General features: G+C 46.8%; 1 protein-coding gene across 5 annotated transcripts in view; it reads left to right on the top strand.

Moving 5' to 3' along the window:
* Positions 1 to 14,380, top strand: part of ide (insulin-degrading enzyme) — a 245,968-nt gene that overhangs the window by 221,736 nt on the left and 9,852 nt on the right. For all 5 annotated transcript variants that reach the window (XM_038822333.1, XM_038822331.1, XM_038822334.1 and 2 more), the window contains one exon: positions 2,267 to 2,339. In XM_038822333.1, coding sequence (XP_038678261.1) covers positions 2,267 to 2,339 — 73 coding nt within the window. The remainder of the gene's footprint in view (positions 1 to 2,266; positions 2,340 to 14,380) is intronic.

Here is a 14,380-nt window from a genome sequence, read left to right as displayed (position 1 = left end):
GGGTTCTTTTCCTTGGGAGAAGTGGAGACTGATATGGGATCTGATTGAGGGAGGGGGAGGCGGGAGGTGGGGGGTTTGTGGAGGGAACCAATGACCAGGGGATATAGATGTTAAGGTAAGGGGCTTTAAAGGGGATGCGAGGAAAAGTTATTTCACTCAGAGGGTGGAGGGAGTCCGGACCTCTGCCTTAAAGGGTGGTGGTGGCAACATTTAAGAAGTATTTCGATGTGCCCTTGCAATGCCAAGACCTACAAATCTGTGGGCCAAGTGCTGGAAAATGGGATTAGAATGGTGATCTTTTTTGACCGCGCAGATGCAATGGGCTGCAGGGTCTTTTCTGTGCTGTAGATCTCTTATGATTAATTGTTTCTGGCGGAAACGTATAATGGCGCGACCAATTGATGAGTATATAGACAAGAGATTGCTGTGCAGCTAAGTTCAGAAGCTACTGCTGCAACAAAAAATACTATAAAGCTTAACTAAACTCTGCTGCACTAATCCAGGACAAGTAGTGAAACTGAATTGAAACAGTGATTCAGACTAACAGTGAGATGAACTTGAGTATAAGGATCATTTAGATCCAGAACGTTAATGCTCTTTCTCACCACAGATGCTGCCAGACCTCCTGAGTTTATCCAGCATTTTCTGATTTTTATTTGAATCCATTTGATTTAATGGAGGCTATTTCTCACTTTTAGAACCAAGGTGTTATGGAATGGAGAAGAAAAAATCCTATAGGTACAAACAACCTATGGAAATATATTATGTATTGGGTTATTTTGATGATGAGGGCTATTTGTACACATGGGACTTTAATCATTAATCTACACACTGGCTCTTAAACCAAACAACAAAGTGAAGCATGCACACTTGTAATTCATTCCATCCATCTACTACATTTATGTGCCTTGCTGGCAAGGCACCGTTTATTGCCTGTCCCTAATTGTCCTAGAAAGTTGTGATGACAGAATGGCTTGCTAGGCCATTTCAGAGGGCAGTTTAAGAGTCAATCAATGACTACTTAACAGTCTAATGACTGTTTTCATTAGAACAATGGAGGTTGAGGGGAGACCTGATAAAGTCTACAAGATTATGAGGGGTATGGACAGAGTGGATGGGAAGGCACTCTTTCCCAGGGTGGAGAGGTCAGTCACCAGGGGGCATAGGTTTAAAGTCTGTGGGGCAAGGTTTAGAGGTGATGTTTTTCCACCGAGGGTGGTAAGTGCCTGAAACGCGCTGCCAGGGGAGGTTGCGGTAGTAGATATATTAACAGCGTTCAAAAGGAATCTTGACAAATACATGGATAGGATGGGTATAGAGGGATGCGGCACTAGGAAGTGCTGAGGTTTTTGGTCAAGGATCGTATCATGACCGGTACAGGCTTGGAGGGCCTGTTCCTGTGGTGCTTTGTTCTAATTACATGGCTTTCGGTCTAGAGTCACATATAGACCAACCAGGTAAGGATGAAACATTTCCTTTCATAAAAGATGTCAGTAAATCAAATATATTTTTACAACAATCCAGTAGTTTCATGGTCAATGATACTGAGGCAAATTTTTATTTCAATTTCCGGTATTTAAAAAAAAAAAATTAAATTCCCCAACTGTTTTGTGGAGTTTTGAACCTGTGTCTCCTTTATTACTGGATTACTAACTAAGCAGCTACCTTGCTACCATACACATCGGTGCACAGGTATGTGTGTATATTCAAAATTCGCTTTGCAATTGAACTGAACAAAGTTCCCTCAAAGTCTCATGTCACCTTAAATTAGAAATATATATCGCCATTCCTTCAATGTTGCTGGGGAAAAAAATTGTTGAATCCCTACTGTACAGCATTATGAAGTACCTTCACCATGGACTACAGAGCTTGAAGGTGTCTCCCCCCCCACTTTAAGGAATGCTAGGGATGAGCAATATATCTCGGCCTTGCAAGTGATGCCCACATCCTATGAATGAATACATTTATTTAAAAACCTATTGTCGAAATTATAAAGATTAAGAAATTATAATGTTGATAGCCAATGACTGGCTTGCATCAGCATTGACACAAAATGGTTTTAAAAATACAGGATGTTGTTTCTAAGTGCCCAATATGTGGCAGAAATCATGTTGTGCAAACATATATTGTTTCTTTGAGATAAATTATCTCAAGCAGTTCAAAGCCCATTTTGAAATTTAGGTTGTTTTTCTAGTGCAGGTTCACAAAGTTAAAATTCCTGTTTATCATGATTTAACAAGTTTATTTAACAGCTTTTTATTTGCAGGAGCTCTTGGCTGTTGATGGTTCCAGACGACGCAAAGTCTCTGTACATGTTCTGTCCCGGGACATGGATTCCTGTGAGTATCTGCAGTGTTTGCACTGACTGTTCATTCGTTGAAGTAGTGTTCAAAATATCAGAGATATAGAAAATAGGGACAGGAGTAATTGCTAACAGTAACTATGTAATTAATGGAACTAAAATGTGACAAATGCCCAGGACCTGACAGTTTCCACCCGAGGATGTTAAAGGAAGTAGGGGAGCACATTGTATGTGCCCTAACTATAATCCTTCAGAGTTCTCTAGATTCAGGTGTAGTTCCTCTGGATTGGAAAATTGCACGTCACTCCACTTTTTAGAAGGAAGAAACTAGGGAACTACTAGTTCCCCCATAATATCTGGGGTTGGGAAATTGCTGGAGTCTATAATCAGGGATGGTGTACTGAATACCTCAATTTTGGCCGAACAACTGGGCAGCACGGTGGCACAGTGGTTAGCATGTTGTCTCACGACGCCAATGTCCCAGGTTCGATCCCGGCTTTGGGTCACTGTCCGTGTGGAGTTTACACATTTTCCCCATGTTTGCGTGGGTTTCGCCCCCACAACCCAAAAGATGTGCAGGATAGGTGGATTGGCCACGCTAAATTGCCCCTTAATTGGAAAAAAATGAATTGGGCTCTTTAGCACAGGGCTAAATCGCTGGCTTTGAAAACAGACCAAGGTAGGCCAGCAGCACGGTTCAATTCCTTTAACAGCCTCCCCGATCAGGTGCCGGAATGTGGCGACTAGGGGCTTTTCACAGTAACTTCATTTGAAGCCTACTTGTGACAATAAGCAATTTTCATTTCATTTCAAATTTATATTTAAAAAACTTTGGGCCAATCAGGGAGACCCAGCATGTATTTGTGAAGGGAAGGTCATGTCCGTCTAATCGTATTAAATTTTTTAAAGAGGTGACAACGGTAGTGGACAGGGGAATGTCTATGGATGTTATTTATATGGACTTCCAGAAGGCATTTGATAAAGTCCCACATAAGAGACTGTTAACTAAAGTGGAAGCCCAGGGAGTTGAGGCAAATATTGACATGGTTAGGAAATTGACCGTGTGGGGATAAGGGTAAATACTCTAATTGGCAGGAGATGACTAGTGATGTACCACAGGGACCTCAATTATTCGCACTATTTATTAAACCTATAAAGCCATATATCTAAATTTGCTGCTGATACAAAGTTAGGTGGCAATCTAGATGATAGCATAAAATTGCAAGGAGATATTGATGGACTAGGTGAATGGGCAAATTAGTGTCAGGTGGAATTTAATGTAAGCAAGTGAAAGGTTATCCATTTTGGACCAAAAAAGTATAGAAACGAGTACTTTGAAGTGGGAAGAGGTACAGTGGATGTCCAAAGAGACTTGGGGTTCAGATATGTAGACCCTTAAAATACCATGAACCAGTGCAGAAAATAATCAAAAAGGCTAATAGAATGTTCACATTTAAATCTAGAGGATTGGAGTATTAAGACAGGTTATGCTGCAGCTTTCCAAAGCCCTGGTTACACCCCACTTGGAGTAACTGTGAGCAGTTCTGGGTTCCACACCTTAGGAAGGATATTTTGGCCTTGGAGGGGGTGCAACATATGAATACTAAAATGATACCTGGACTACGAGGGTTAAGTTATGAGCTGAGATTACACAAATTAGGCCTGTTTTTGCTCGAGTTTCGAAGGGGTTAAGATATTAAGAGGGAAATGAAAATGAAATGAAATGAAAATCACTTATTGTCACGAGTAGGCTTCAATTAAGTTACTGTGAAAAGCCCCTAGTCGCCACATTCCGGCGCCTGTCCGGGGAGGCTGGTACGGGAATCGAACCGTGCTGCTGGCCTGCTTGGTCTGCTTTAAAAGCCAGCGATTTAGCCCAGTGAGCTAAACCAGCCCCAAAAAGACAGGGCCAATAAAGATAAACTATTTCCACTGGTTGGAGATTCTAAAACTAAGGGGCATAGTCTCAAAATTAGCTCCACCGTAGCTCCTCCAGACTGGCGAACCCTTCCTCCAATACAAATTCCTCAACTTGACCAGCCCCACTTTCCTCCACCTCCTATATACTAACCATCCTCCCCGGCTCAAACCCATGATTCTCACAAAGCGGCGTTATTACCGACATCCCATCCATCCTAAAATGCCTCCTCAGCTGATTGCATATCTTCTCTGTGGACTGCACCACTGGGCTCCCTGAATACCTACTCTGAGCCATTGGCAATGCTGCCGTCACCATAGCCCTCAAACTAGACCCCTTGCAAGATTCCTCCTTCATCCTAACCCACTCTACCCCTTCTCGTTCCCACCTCCGCCGCACCTTGTCCGCATTTGGCGCCCAATAATAACGAAGCAAGTTCCCCCCCTAACCCCAACCCCCGCTGCTGCCTCTGCCATTGTAGCAGGGGATAGATATTTTTTTTAATAAAGATATATTAAGGGATATGGGCCAAAGACAGGTACATGAAGTTAGGCCACAGATCAGCCATCATCTCATTAAATGACGGGACAGGCTTAATCGCTTACCCCTGTGCCTATGTTCCTCTGAGAAAGTCTGCTCTGCCTTTCAGTATGACCGTGGCTGATCCTCCCGTCCCAATACCATACAGCCGCCTTCTCCCCTTGGTGCCTTTGAGTCTATAAATCTTATCCATTTCCTTATTAAATATATACAGTGACTTGGCCTCCACAGACTTCTGTGGCAGAGAATTCCACAGGTTCACCACCCTCTGTGAAGCTGAAATCCTCCTAATTTCAGTCCTGAATACATAGAAGCATACATAGAAAATAGAAGCAAGAGGAGGCCATTTTGCTCTTCGAGCTTTCTCCGCCATTCATTATGATCATGGTTGATCATCAAGTTCAATACCCTGATTCTCTCTTCCACACCCACCCCTCCCCAACCACCAATCCTGGATTCCTTTAGCCCCAATAGGTGCTACCACATATCCTGAGACCGTGACCCCTTGTCATAGTCACCCTGCCCCTCCCGCACCAAGCCAGCGGAAAAAACATCCTACATTCATCTGCCCAGCACTGTCAGAATTTTATACGTTTCAATTAGATCCCCTCTCATTCGTCTAAATTTCAGTGAAAGAGAGGCCCAGTTTATCCTTTTACGACATTCCTGCCATCCCACAAATCAGTCTGGGGCACCTTTTCTACACTCCTCCTGTGGTAAGTATATCCTTTCTTTGATGGCGAGACCAGAACTGCACACAATCCTCCAGGTGTGGTCGCACCAAGGCCCAGTACAGCTGCAGTAAGTCATCCCAGCTCCTGTTCTCCTCAGTCCTCTTGCAATGAAGACCAACATACCATTTGCCTTGCTGCTTGCTGTACCTGCATGTTTGTTTTGAGTGACTGATACAGGGACATCACGTCCTTTTTCCTAATCTATCACTATTTAAATAATACTCTTCCATTCTGTTTCTCTGTCCGAAGTGAATAACTTCATATTTGTTGTTCACTGCACCTGCCATTTATTTGTCCATTCGTCTAAATCACCTTGAAGCCTCTTAACATCCTCCTCACCACTCCCATTCCCACCAAGTTTTTTTTAAAATTTAGAGTACCCAATGCATTTTTTCCAATTAAGGGGCAATTTAGTGTGGCCAATCCACCTAACCTTCACATTTTTAGGTTGTGGGGGCAAAACCCACACAAACACAGGGAGAATATGCAAACTCCACATGGACAGTGACCCAGGGTTGGGATTCAAACCTGGGTCCTCAGTGCCACAGACCCAGTGCTAACCACTGTACCACATGCCACCCTTAAAAATAATTTTGATTACAGGAAATGCAATGTCTCCGGTTAGTCTCCATCAGTATTTTTTGACCATTACTCCAGGTTAGCACAATATTATTTTAGAGGTCAGGGCCTATAAATTCAGCCTATGGCTGGAGATGATATTTGTTAGGAGCCCTTTATATCTGAATGCAACATAGTGTTAACCTAGCTCTGACTGGGTTAATTTTTACACCATAAAATTATCCACATCGGTTGGGGTAAAAAATGCCCCATCAGCTACATGTAGTCAGATGTCATATCATCTTTCCTTTAATCTATCTTTCAGGTGGTAATAAAATAATATAAGTGTTTTTATTAATTACTAAAAGAAAATAAACATGTCAAAGAATTATAATAAAACTATTGAGTTAATTTTTTTTCTGTCAGCTTGGTAGAAAACCTCAAAACAAACAACTTTGCTGACTCGTATATGCAATTCCACTTGGTGTACTTTAGAAGACATTTTTAGCATGCTCAGCTTGAGATAGTGGGCTAGACCCAATACATCCTAGTATGTTTATGCCTTTAATGTTAGAATGGCTTTCGGTGGCAAGGTGTCTCACAGCGCCAGGGACCTGGGTTCAAATCCGGCCTTGGGTGACTGAGTGGAGTTTGCATGTTGTCCTTGTGCTTATGTGGGTTTCTTCTGGTTTCTGCCCACAGTCCAAAGATGTGAAGTTTAGGTGGATTGGCCATGCTCGGTTGTCCAGGGATGTGCAAATTAGGTGGGATTAAAAGGATAGGGTGGGAGAATGGGCATAGGTGGGGTTCCCTTTCAGAGGGTCGGTGCAGACTCGATGGACCGAAAGGCCTCCTTCTGCGATGTAGGGATTCTGTGGTTCTATGGCTTATATTCGAGGTTTGTAGTCGAGGGTTTGGCTCCCTCCACTAGCGTTTATGACTCCCAAACTAGATGGAGTAGGCAGGTTTTCTCAAGTGATGTGATTTATTGACCCAACAAGCCAAGCCCCAGCAGAGACAACTGAAGTAAGGGATCAGAGTTTAGCCATTACCTGTCCATCAGGGCACAGAGGCGAGTGTAGTGGCCATCACCAAGGAGAGGTCTGGGGAAACTGAAAGTTCTGAAGGTGGATAAATCACTGTGATCGGATGGGCTATACCCCAGGGTTCTAAAGGAGATAGCTGAGGAGATTATAGAGGCATTGGTGGTGATCTTTCAGGAATCACTGGAAGCAGGGTGGGTCCTAGAGGGCTGGAAAATGGCTAATGTAACACCCCTGTTTAAGAAGGGAGGCATAAGACAAGAAATTATAGGCTGGTTAGCCTGACTTTGGTCATTGGTAAGATTTTAGAGTTCATTATTAAAGATGAGATTGCGGAGTACTTGGAAGTGCATGATAAAATAGGACTAAGTCAGCACGGTTTTGTCAAGGGGAGGAATCTGTTAGAATTATTTGAGGGGGTAACAAGGAAGTTACACAAAGGAGAACCAGTGGATGTGATTTATTTAGATTTCCAGAAGGCCTTTGACAAAGTGCCGCATAGAAGGCTGTTAAGAGCACAAGGTGTTACGGGTAAGGTCCTGACTAGCAGAAGGCAGAGATAGGGAATAAAGGGGCCTTTTTCAGGATGGCAAACGGTGACTCGTGGTGTGCCTCAAGGGTTGGTGCTGGGACCACAACTTTTCACAATATACATTAATTGTTTTTAAAAATATCTTTTTATTGGCATTTTCCAAATTTAGAAACCGTTATATACATTGTTTGCCGTGTTAATTTATTGTATTGTACCCAAAGGCAAAATATACATTAATGATCTATAAAAGAAGGAACTGATGGCACTTTTAATAATAATAATTGCTTATTGTCACATTCCAGCGCCTGCTTGGGGAGGCTGGTACGGGAATTGAACCGTGCTGCTGGCCTGCCTTGGTCTGCTTTCAAACCAAGCGATTTAGCCCTGTGCTAAGCCACAGGAATAGATCTGGCTGGTCTGAAACCACGAAGACCGCCACTTTTGGGCATGGCTCCACCCTCATCCACACCAATTTGGACATTGCCTCAAAGAAGGCTGTCCAGTACCCCGCAAGTCTGGTGCATGACCAGAACGTGTGGGCATGGTTGGCTGGGCCTCCTTGGCACCGTTCACATCTATCCTCCACCTTCAGGAAGAACCTACTGATACGGCTTCTTGTTAAGTGGGCTCTATGTACCACTTTTAGATGCGTCAGGCTGAGCTTCGCACACGTGGAGGTGGTGTTGAACCTGTGCAGTGCTTCGCTTCAGAGCCCCCACCCTATTTCAATCCCCAGGTGGTCCTCCCACTTCTTTCTTGTTGCGTCCAGTGTCGGCCCTCTCTAACAGTCAGTCATACATGTTGCTACAGTTTCCTTTATCTAGTATGCTTGCATCCAGTAACTGTTCCAGTAATGTCTGTTGTGGCAGTTGTGGGTACCTCCTTTTCTCCTTTCGTAGGAAGTTTCTGAGTTGGAGATACCTTGGCTCATTTCCCCCTGGCTAACTGGAATTTTTCTGTCAGTTCGTCCAGTGTTGCGATCCTGTCGTCCGTGTATAGGTCCCTGACTGTCAGTGTCCCTCCGTCCTGCCGCCACCTTTTGAAGGTGGTGTCTGTCAGTGCTGGTGTGATCCTATGGTTGTTGCAGATGGGAGCTTTGTCCAACATTTTGGTCAGGCCAAATTGCTGCCGTAGTTGGTTCCAGGATTGGAGGGTGCTATCACCACCAGGCTGTTGGAGTGTTTTTTGGGTGGGGATGGGAGTGCTGCCATGTCGAGGGCCCGGAGGGAGGTCCCCATGCAGGAGACCTCTTCCGCGCGCACCCACTCGGCTTCTGGCTCCTTGATCCATCCCCTTATTCGCTCAGCCGTCGCCACCTGTTGGTTTGGGAGGGTTAGTCCGCCCCGCGGGTTAATCCCGCGAGGATTTTGTTTTTTGTAGGACCTTCTTTGAGATTCTAGCATTCTTCTCCTCCTCTTTGCCCCCCCACCACCACCATACGAATGCCTTGACTGGTTTGTCCAGTGCCATGCTTGAGGTTTTCCCCATTTTGGGGTTTGATCTGTCTTGTCGTTAGATCCTGTACACAGTTGAATTCTCTCTCTCTCTCTCTCTCTCTCTCTCTCTCTCTCTCCTCACACCCCCACCCCCCCCCCCCCCCCCCCCCCCCCCCCACCCCATGATTAGTGTGTGTGTCGCTATGTCAGTGATTTCTGCCATGGTCTTCTTGATGAAGCTCGTGTTGTTCCAGTTGGGCGCGTACACATTAACTAGGACTACCGGTGCCCCATGCAGGACCCCGCTGACTATGACATATCGTCCCCCTGGGTCCGTAACTGTCTTTGTCGCCCTAAACATCGTCCTCTTGCTGATCAGTATTGCCACCCCCCTGGCCCGTGTCCCATAGCAGGAATGGTAGGTTTGTCCCACCCAGCCCTTTCTTACCCGCAGTCGGTCCTGCTCTCTCAGGTGTGTCTCTTGGGGGAAGACTATGTCGGCCCTCATATATTTCTTAGGTGGGTGAGGACTCTGGATCTTTTCACTGGGCCGCTGAGTCCTCTTGCGTTCCAGGTGACTATCCTGGTGGGGGGCTTCTGCCCCCTCGCTCCTGTGAGAATAACTATACTTACCTGGTGGACACGTCCCTGCTCTCCGGGGTTTCCCTTTGTTAGGGGGCCGACCAGGATAGCCGCTGTCGCTGCTCTCTCCATGCAGTCGGGTCCCTGCGCTCCGGGGTTTCCCTTTGTCCAGGGCGCAACTGACATGGCCGCCTACTGTGTGTCTGCCACGTGGGTAGTCCCCTGCACTCTGGGGCCTCCCTTCGCCCACAGGCCGTACTGCAGCGGTTCCTTGTTTCGAGCCCTTGGTTGTAACCCTGTTGCTATTCCCTTTCTAGCCTTGTTTGTCCCTCCTTCCCTGCGTCTTTCCCCCCCCCCCCCCCCCCCAGTCTCTCCCTTCCCCTGCCCCCTCTCCCATATACCCCTCCTTTGTCCGTCTTTCCACTGTTCCTATCCCCGTTTGCTCTCCCGCCTCTATTAAGTGGTCACCCCCTGCCTGGAGCCTTCCCCTCCTGTTGGGCGCGCTGCGGCCTGCTTTGTTGCATGCCCCCGGCACTAGCCTTCCTGCTCGTGCGGTGGTCCCCCTCTCGGGAGTTACTATCTCTCATCTCCCCTGCCTGGCCTCTGCGGTTTTCTGCCCGCTCTTCCCCTATCCTATCCTGCACTCCTCTTGCTTGCTCTCCCTTCTCCGCTACTCTCGTTCCCTCGTCCTGGGGCCTGGTCTTTCACCTGAAGTGGTCCCTCGGGCAGTGGTTTGCTTTTTGTTCAGGGTGCGCTCACCGTGGCGGGGGGGGGGGGGGGGGTGCCTGGCGTTGCGCCGCGTTCCCCCGTCGGCCTGTTGTTGCCCCATGCCAGGGGCCCCATGTTTCTACCCTCGCCGCTCGTTTTCCAGCCTGTGTTCCTCGACAAACTTGTTTGCTTCGGGGGCTGTGAAGAAGTATTCCCTCTCTTGGTATGTGACCCAGCGTTTCGCTGGGCACAGCATACCAAAATACACTTCGTTGTTGTGAAGAGCTGCTTTCGCTCTATTGAATTCGGCCCATCTCCTGGCTAGGTCTGCCCCAATGTCTTCGTAAATTCTAATGAAGTGTCCTTCCCTTTTGCACGTTCTGTTTTTCCTGGCCCAGCACAGGACTGTTTCCCTGTCTTGGTACCGGTGCAGTTTAGCTATAACTGCCCTCGGGTGGTCCCCTGCCCTGGGCTTCGGGCGCAGCGACCGGTGTGCTCGGTCTATTTCTGGTGGGTTGGGGAAAGTTTCCCTCCCCACTAAATTGCCAAGCATCTCGGCCACGTATGCCGTGGGTTTCTACCCTTGATCTCCTCTGGTAGGCCCACTATCCTGACATTTCCTGATCGTCCACTCTGCCCTTCAGGCTCCCCTGTGTTCTGCCCAGTCTCGCCAGCTCCTTCTCCAGGGCCGTGATCATAGAACATACATACAGTGCAGAAGGAGGCCGAGCCTGCACTGACCCACTTAAGCCCTTACTTCAACCCCATCCCCTCGCCCCAATAACCCCTCCTAACCTTTTTTTTGGATACTAAGGGCAATTTAACAGGGCCAATCCACCTAACCGGCACGTCTTTGGACTGTGGGAGGAAACCGGAGCACCCGGAGGAAACCCACACAGACACTGGGAGAACGTGCAGACTCCGCACAGACAGTGACCCAGCAGGGAATCGAACCTGGGACCCTGGCACTGTGAAGCCACAATGCTAACCACTATGCTACCGTGCTGCCCTAATGATTGGGTCGCTCATGTGAGTCACGGCTTTCTCCAGTTCCTTAATGGTCGCCTCTTGGGCTTCCAGTTTCTCCTCTGCTCTGCCCAGGGCGAGCTGCACCTCCGCCAGGGTCTTGGCCATTGCTACATGCACTGCAGCCTCTATGTCCGCCCAAGCCTCTGCCTTGTTTTCTTGCTGATGTTCCCTCAGCGCCTCAGCAAAGGCTGCCTTCCAGTTCCAGTTCCCCCCTGGCCCAGGGGGAAAATGCTCCTATCTGCCCAGTTCTTTTTGTTGCGGCGAACCTTCCGTTCTGCCACTTTGTGCGCTGAACGCTGATTAGCTCGTCTGATCGGGCTTGCACATTGCCCCATCTGCTTTTGGTGCCTCTTCTCCCTCTGCTTTGGCTCCCTTCTGGCATTTCCCCCCCCCCCCCCCCCCCCACTTTTTGTCCCCCCTTTTTTTCCCCTTTCTTCCCCCCCCCTGCTTTTTCCCCCCTTTTTCTTTTCCCCTCCCTTTTCTCCTTACCACTTTTTAAAAAATAAAATTATTTTCAAAAGAATTTTTTTTAAAGAAAAAGTTTTTTTAAAAAGTGAAAAAATGTATTTTCTTTTCAGAGTCGTTCCCGGGGGGGGGGGGGGGGGAGGCCGTTGGATCGTTCCGCTTCTGAGCGCCCAGTTCACCCGCTCTAATGAGCTTTGGAGTCCGGGTTTTTCTTCGTCCCTACTCTCTTGCTGGGGGTTGGCCCAAACGGGTGAATTTGCGCGCTTGGCTGCAGGTTCTCGGCGAGGAGCGGGGCGCAGCTTTGTTCCCCTCCAGGTGCTCCTCCACCCGCGACTGCTCTCTTCCCCCGACGGAAGCCGAATCCTGGTCCTGTACTCTTTGGAGTTTAGAAGAATGAGGGGGGATCTTATTGAAACTTACAGGATACTACGAGTTCTGGATACAGTGGTCGTGGAGATGTTTCCACAAGTAGGAAAAACTTGAACCAGAGGGCACAATCTCAGACTAAAGGGAGCATCCTTTAAAACAGAGATGAGGAGGAATTTCTTCAGCCAGCGGTGGTGAATCTGTGGCACTCTTTGCGGCTGAAGGCTATGGAGGACAAATCACGGAGTGTATTTAAGACAGAGATAGATAGATATGTTCTTTATTGCTAAGGGGATCAGTGGTTATGGGGGGGAAGGCAAGAGAATGGGGATTAGAAAAATATCCGCCATGATTGAATGGCGGAGCAGACATGACGGGCCAAGTGGCCTAATTCTGCTCCTATGTTTTTTGTCTTATCTATGTTCATTGGCTATCTGTGTTTTCATCTCCAATGTTTGCTTTTTGTTTTACTTGGTTGAAAAACTGTACCATCTGGATTTGAACCTCGATGGGGTTCCCCGCAGCATGTTTCTCGCTATTGGCCCCCGGCGGGACCTTTCGGTCCCACGGCGTGGGTCCGGAATATCCTGCTGATGAGAACGGCCGGACAATTCTACAAGGTCAAAATATTTCTGTACAGAAACTAGAGTGTTACAGAAAAGCCTCTTTATAGGCATTTCAGCTAAAATGTCCCGTTTCAAAATACATACTCCAGATCCCCATCTCCTGTGAACAGAAACTAATGCATTTTTTTTGTGGATGTGTATGGATTGTGCCTGCCATCAGCAAAAAGAAAATCATCACCTGTAATTTCAGAGCACTTATGCATTGTTCAAGTGTGTGCACCACATATATTTCTGATTCTAATAAAATAAATGCAGTTTCTGCAGCACAGGGACCTTCCTGAAGCAGTTCTGAAATGTATGTGGCAGCATTCATGTCCCTTTGCTTGTGGAAATTTGCATCTAACCATCTTCCTTTTGTTGTCACTGACACTGTAAAATTAGGTTCTTTGTAATCGTATGCTGCCTCCACGAGTTTGCCTGTTTGAAAAATCAGTAGAAATTATTGCACAGTCTGGGTCACTGTCTGTGTGGAGTTTCCACATTCTTCCCATGTTTGCATGGGTTTCGCCCCCACAACCCACAGATGTGCAGGGTAGGTAGATTGGTCACGCTAAATTGCCCCTTAATTTGGAAAAAATGAATTGGGCACTCTAAATTTAATCTTTTTATAGAAGGAAATTTATTGCACAAACAGACCAGTTCCCCCATTTTACCGATGCAGGTGATAGCTTTTCAGTTGGATCTATTTATTCTAATGACATTTCTCTGTTTTCCCCATTACCATTTTTGTTTTTAAATACTTATCCAGCACCCTTTCACATGATATTTTAGACAGTGCTTGCATAACCACTTGTGATAAGGCATTGTGTGATCTCCTAACTCATTAAAAAAAAATATAGTTCCAAATTTCCCCTTCAATCCTCCATGAACGACCTGAGCCAATGAGAGGGGTTTTCCTGTCATGTGTCATTCACCGCTCCCCCCGCCCGCCCATGAGGTCAGTGGATCTTTGCTTGTTGGAGCTCACTCTCTGTCCTTCCCGTGACAATTCCTGGTGGGCAGGACCGGAGGATTTAGGCCTATGCCTCGACATGACTGATTCAAAGTTTTTCACCAGTTAATCTTCTCCACGTTTTGTAATTGTGAATTATTTTCTTCTTCTTCAACATTGTTCATGAAAAAGACTTGTTTTATTTTCCAAGTTACATTATTCCATGTAATTGAGCCTCAAGAACTAAAAAGAACAATACAGCACAGGAACAGGCCCTTTGGCCCTCCAAGCCTGCACCAGTAATGATACCACCCTTGGCCAAAACCCTCAGCACTTCCTAGTATACCTCGATACCCATCCTATCCATGTATTTGCCAAGATGCCTTTTGGACACCGATAATATATTCTTCCACAAACTCCCCTGGCAGCACTCACCACCCTCTGTGCAAAATAAAAACCTGCCTCGCACATCTCCTCTCAACTTTGACCCACGGACTGTAAACCTACGCTCCCTAATGACTGATCCCTCTACTAGGGAAAGAGTGCCTGCCCATCCACTCTATCCACGCTCCTCATAATCTTAAGGTTGCCCCTCGACCTCCATTGTTCT

The sequence above is a fragment of the Scyliorhinus canicula genome, chromosome 16 (genome assembly GCF_902713615.1).
Source record: "Scyliorhinus canicula chromosome 16, sScyCan1.1, whole genome shotgun sequence".
Lineage (NCBI taxonomy): Eukaryota > Metazoa > Chordata > Chondrichthyes > Carcharhiniformes > Scyliorhinidae > Scyliorhinus > Scyliorhinus canicula.
This window is presented reverse-complemented; position numbering and strand designations above follow the sequence as displayed.